Source organism: Mandrillus leucophaeus, unplaced genomic scaffold, assembly GCF_000951045.1.
Source record: "Mandrillus leucophaeus isolate KB7577 unplaced genomic scaffold, Mleu.le_1.0 Scaffold895, whole genome shotgun sequence".
Classification (NCBI taxonomy): domain Eukaryota; kingdom Metazoa; phylum Chordata; class Mammalia; order Primates; family Cercopithecidae; genus Mandrillus; species Mandrillus leucophaeus.
Window position 1 is genome coordinate 541479 of NW_012109752.1, and position 6069 is coordinate 547547.

Below are 6069 nucleotides of genomic sequence, written 5' to 3' on the forward strand. Positions count from 1 at the left end.
TTGTGTTTCCTGTTTCCTCTACCAGAAACTTTTTCTTCTCCCTCTTTCTACTTAGAAGACTCAACCTCACTGTATTCAGGTAAGTATCAAATTATATTGTAATTATTTGTCTCCACTAACCACAAAATGAGTTTCTCAAGGGCAAGAGGCTGTGTCATATTCACTATTGTATTAAAAAAATTTGCATAATGTCCAAAAACCAACAGACATCAACAAATAGTATAATAACGGCAAAAATCTTATCAGTTCATAGTGAGAGCAACTTCTGGAAAGCATTTGGCTAGAACTGGTTGGAATTCCAAAGAGAATACTGCCATCTCCTGGCAGGGAAAGCAAAATGCTCTTAAAGGATGGAGGCCGGCCTGGTGGCTCCAGCACTTTGGGAGGCCAAGGCAGGCTGATCACTTGAGCCCAGGAATTCAAGACCAGCCTGGCCAACAAGACAAAACCCTGTCTCTACCAAAAGTACAAAAATTAGCCAGGTGTGGTGGCACACACCTGTAGTTCCAGCTACCAGGGAGGCTGAGGCACGAGAATCACTTGAACCCAGGAGGCGGAGGTTGCAGTGAGCTGAGATCCCGCCACTGCACTCCAGCCTGGGTGACAGAGTGAGGTACTGTTTCAAAAAAAAAGGAGGGAGAAAGTGGACAAACCTCATGTCAAGGGCATGAGTGGCTTCCCAGCCACTCACAAGACTGGCAACTCAGCCTGCTGCACACACTAGCACAGCACAAGGTCACAGTGGAGAATATGTCCAATGTCTAGCTAGCCTTTTACCGAAAGCGGTCATAACAGAATCACAGGTGACTAGTTCTACAGCTATTATATGAATGGTCCTCAGAAGCAGAATGAAAATGTCCATGGCAATTAACAAAAATATGTAAACAAGCTATCTGACCCAGAGCCATCCACTAAAAGGGCCATGCGAGTGTGTGTAAAAGGAAAGGCTCTGAGATAGTTAAAAATCGGGCTGGGTGTGGTGGCTCACACCTGTAATCCCAGCACTTTGGGAGGCTGAGTGAGGCAAGCTGATCACGAGGTCAGGAGTTCGAGACCAGCCTGGCCAATATGGCGAAACCCCGCCTCTACTAAAACTACAAAAAACTAGTCGGGCATGGTGGCGCACGCCTGTAGTCCCAGCTACTCAGGAGGCTGAGGGAGGAGACTCGCTTGAACCCTGGAGGCGGAGGTTGCAGTGAGCCCGGATTGCACCACTGCACGCCAGCCTGGGCGACAGAGCAAGACTCTGTCTCAAAAAAAACCAAAAAACAAAAAACAAAAAAACTGTACACAGCAGACACGATCAGAAAGGCTGGTCTTCTGAAGGACTCCAAAGACACTGATCATCTTCTCTGGATGAGTGCTGCCATTTCTTCCACTTTTTCTTTCTGGAAAGAGATTTCTTTTCCTCCTACTCCTCTCCCTACTTTCTCTCTGAGACAAGCATACTGGTCAGGCTAGGCCTTTCTCTACCCCAACCCACACTTCAGTTCTTCCTAAAATATTCAAGGAGAACATTCACTGCCAGCTTTGTACTATTAATATTCTAGCCCTACTAATTTTCTCACAATCTTATGAACACGTAAGTTGACTTACGAAAATGCCTTTTTATAAGTCATAACTGAAAGGCTGCTTTGAGTAGCCTTTGTTACTTGCCCTTCTGAGTGTCTGCTTTGTGGGCTACCCCTGAGTATTTTCTGAAGCTCAGGCACAGAATCTGCACTATTCTGGATATTATATTGCGAGGGGACTCTATTCTCCATGCCTGGCTTTATGGGAATTGGACAATTTTGGAAGTATCGTCTAACAACAGAATAGGAACTTACTGAAGAGCCTCATACCCTGACCTCTATTTTGTGCCATACTAGTTTATCAGCTATCCACTCCTCTTTTGAACCTAATGAAAAAAATATCTTCCGTGAGTTCCTCTCCCTTTAACTCCTGTGCTTTATACCATTTTCCACTTTCAGCAGTCAGTCACTTACCCCAAGAATCTCTACATATTCATAGATCTGGGCTTCTAGAAAAGCAATGTCTTTGTTCCTCTCAGTGTCTCTGAGAAAAAGAAACAAGCTGTATCACTCAAGGATTCTCTCATCCATTGCTTTGTTCCCTATATCTGGGAACATTTATTGCACAACTGCATTAAAAATTATAAGCACATGAGAAATACTATGCTATGAAAGCAAATGCTCTGTTCATCTCAGGACTCTATAGACAAACACTGAGGCTATTTCTCAGAATGCATGGAGGCTTCCTCTATGACCTCACCTAGAAGATGAAGGACATATCAAGACTGCTTACACTGCCATCATTATAATCTACAAAGGAAATGTGGTATGTAAGAGCAAGCTCTGCAGCAGGTAGACCTAGGCCCAAATCCTGACTCTGCTACTTAGAACTATGAGAGTGGACACATTCCATAACTTTTCTGAGTCCTTATCTGCAAAAACTCAGGATAACAACTAATTTTCTGGGTTGTTGTGAGAATTAGAAAAAAAAGTACACTAAGAAAATGCTGGGCCAGACACGGTGGCTCATGCCTGTAATCCCAGCATTTTGGGAGGATGAGGCTGGCGATCACTTGAGGTTGGGAGTTTGTGACTAGCCTCATCAACACGGTGAAACCCTCTCTACTAAAAATACAAAAATTAGCTAGGCGCGGTGGCTCACGCCTGTAATCCCACCACTTTGGGAGGCTGAGGCGGGTGGATCACTTGAGGTCAGGAGTTCATGACCAGCCTGGCCAACATGGTGAAACCCCGTCTCTACTAAAAATACAAAAACTAGCCAGGCATGGTGGCGCACGCTGGTAATCCCACCTACTTGGAAGAGTGAGGCAAGAGAATCGCCTGAACCAGAGAGGTGGAGGTTGCAGCGAGCTGAGATTGTGCCACTGCACTCCAACCTGGGCAACAAAGCAAGACTCTGTCTCAAACAAAAAAACAAAAAACACACAAAAATTAGCCAGTGTGGTGTTGCGTATCTGTAATCCCAGCTACTCGGGAGGCTGAGGCAAGAGAATCGCTTGAACCCAGAAGGCAGAGGTTGCAGTGAGCCGAGATTGTGCCACTGCACTCCAGCCTGGGCAACAGAGCGAGACTCCATCTCAAAAAAGAAAAAAAAAAAAACACCACCCTGGGTCAGGCGCAGTGGCTCACACCTATAATCCCAGCACTTTGGGAGGCCAAGGCGGGTGGATCACTTAAGCTCAGGAGCTGCAGACCAGCCTGGCCAACATGATGAACCCCCATCTCTACTAACAATACAAAAAATCAGCCATGTGTGGTGGTGTGTGCCTGTAGTCCTAGCTACTCAGGAGGCTGAGGCAGGAAAATCCTTTGAACCCAGGAGGTGGAGGTTCCAGCCAGTAAGCTGAGATTGCACCACTGCACTCCAGCCTGGGCGACAGAGTGAGACTCCGTCTCAAAAAAAAAAAAAGAAAAGAAAGGAAAATACCTTGTCTAAGTATGTAGCTCAAGAATTAGATTCAACTTTACCAAAAATAAGCTTAGAAAAATAGTTCTTGAACCTATTTAGCCTTTTAGCCTCTATAACCTATTAAAGGTGCCAAGAACACGGTTTCAAACTTAGAAACCTGACGTGCTCTCAATCAGATGAATACAGACAGTCCTTTGTTCATATTAACAGTGATAGTATTCTCTATTAGCAAAGAGAAAGAGCAGACTGGATCTCTGTCGACCAATAACGGGGATAAAGCAGGCTTTAAAGTCTCTACTGTGGTTAAAAATTCTGCATGGGAATAACACTTAAAAGCCACAAGCAGCAGTGCTACCCCAGCCACTCACCGCTTGGTGCCCTTTGACTTGGGATTTTTGGCAAACAAAGAGGTATCAAGTGACTCCAGGGACTTTCCTTTGGTGCTGAAGAGTCTCTGGGCTCGCTCTTCTAGGGTCCTAAGGAGACAGGATGGCAAAGGATTTCAGGGTTACTTTACCACAGAGGCTCGCTTGTTTTTGCAGTGTGGAGCAACAGAAAAAAAATGGAATCAGAGCCGCTTAGAAGACTGTGCAAACACACAGCAAATTGAATAGTTTTGATAGAAAAACCATTCCTTACCCGCCACATTTCAAGCCTAAAGCTAAGAGAGCAGATTTCAATCTGTCCAAACCCAGAGAGGCCAACTCCTGTACAAAGAAGAGAAAAATTACAATATTACATTAACAGATTTTTGGGAAACCCCAAATGCAGGCCAGAGGGTGGGTGTTCCTGAGGCTGTGGCAGGACCACACATTTCATAGCCAATCTGACAGTAAGTCTAAACTCTCCAGAGGACTGAATCTGTAATTACTTCAGACTTAACCATACTGGTAGTGTTCCATTTACTTTACTACAGCTTAATGTAGTTAGAATGATTATTTCAGTTTCCCAAGTAGTAATTTTTTTCTTTTTACTTTGCTACTTTCTTTGTAGATGCTTGATCCCAAGAAATAGTGCCTTATCACAACACAACCATGGTATTAAAGACAGCAGAGCAGTCTTTAAAGATAGAAAAATAGACAGGAAGAACAGTACTACTGCTGAAGGAAACATACCTCCCAGGAGGAGAATGCAGAGAGGTCAAGATGGGCTCCAGCATGAGTCAGAGCACTGCTTGTCTCTTTCTGGAAAGAACAATATGGTATTTATTAGGATCCAGGTTTAGGCCAGGCGTGGTGGCTCACACCTGTAATCTCAGCACTTTGGGAGGTCTAGATGGGTGAATTGCTTGAGTTCAGGAGTTAGAGACCAGTCAGAGCAACATGGTGAAATCCCATCTCTACAAAAAAAACACATGAATTAGCTGGGCATGGTGGCATGTGCCTGTGGTTCCAGCTACTCAGCAGTCCAAGGCAGGAAGATCTCTTGAGCCCAGGAAGTTCAGGCTGCAGCAGTGAGGTATGATCATGCCACTACACTCCAGACTAGAAGCCAGATGGAGACTTTGTCTCCCAAAAAACAAAACAAAGCAAAACAAAACAAACAACCAACCCACCAGGTTTAGGATGAAGGTAAGGTTGGTCCACATTCTCTCCCTGGAGAGTTCAGGAAAAACCCATGTTTATCCCCAGAAGTGAGAATGTAGATTCCTAACATATGATCTGAAAAGCTCTTGGTCGGCAGGAACCACATAACAGTAATGATGTGATTGGTGAAAATCTGGGCACAGTCAAAGGCAAGTGGACCCTGACAGTCTTGCTCCAAAATACACACAAAAAAACCTCACATACGGCCGGGTGCGGTGGCTCATGCCTGTAATCCCAGCACTTTGGGAGGCTGAGGTGGGCAGATCACCTGAGCTCAGGAGTTTGAGACCAGTCTGACAAACACGGAGAAACCCCGTCTCCACTAAAAACACAAAATTAGCTGGGTGTGGTGGTGGGTGCCTGTAATACCAGCTACTCGAGAGGCTGAGGCAGGAGAATCACTTGAACCCAGGAGGTGGAGGTTGAGGTGAGCCGAGATCCTGCCATTGTACTCCAGCCTGGGCAACAAGAGTGAAACTCCGTCTCCAAAAAAAAAAAGAAAAAGAAAAACAAACAAACAAAAAAACATAGCATACTTGGCAGGGAATACCTCATTGTCACAAGTGATACCAAGGAATTGATACCTAATGCCCTAAAGTGGAAGCTCAAGATAAAGGAAAATAATTACTTCAATTCCTTGGCATGTCCACCATTCACACCCCACTGAAGCTCACCGGCCATCCAGGAAAGGTTCCATTCTCCCATTTCTTCTCAAACTCAGCCTGAATCTTCCCAAAAAGTTCATTCTGATCTTGGAGAGGCTTCACTCTATCTGTGTAATCCTGAAGGTACTCGAGCAGCATCTCTAGGTATCTACAGAGGAACATACAATGCAGAGAAAGCAAAAAGGGTTTCTATTTTTGCTATCTTGTTATTCCCTGTAGAATATATAGTACTTATAATTCTAGTAATGCTATCTTTTTAATCCTTTTTTTTTTTTGAAACGGACTTTCGTTCTTCTTGCCCAGGCTGGAGTGCAATGGCACGATCTCAGCTCACCACAACCTCCGCCTCCCGGGTTCAAGTGATTTTCCTGCCTCAG

The 6069-nt window shown here is 44.7% G+C and overlaps 1 protein-coding gene across 1 annotated transcript in view; it reads right to left on the reverse strand.

The window, feature by feature from the left end:
* SF3A3 (splicing factor 3a, subunit 3, 60kDa) overlaps positions 1-6069 on the reverse strand; it is a 47521-nt gene that overhangs the window by 25631 nt on the left and 15821 nt on the right. Inside the window, exons 9-13 of the mRNA XM_011969515.1 lie at positions 5702-5840; positions 4557-4625; positions 4081-4148; positions 3810-3917; positions 1986-2055 (exon numbers count right to left, since the gene is read on the reverse strand). Coding sequence (XP_011824905.1) covers positions 1986-2055; positions 3810-3917; positions 4081-4148; positions 4557-4625; positions 5702-5840 — 454 coding nt within the window. The remainder of the gene's footprint in view (positions 1-1985; positions 2056-3809; positions 3918-4080; positions 4149-4556; positions 4626-5701; positions 5841-6069) is intronic.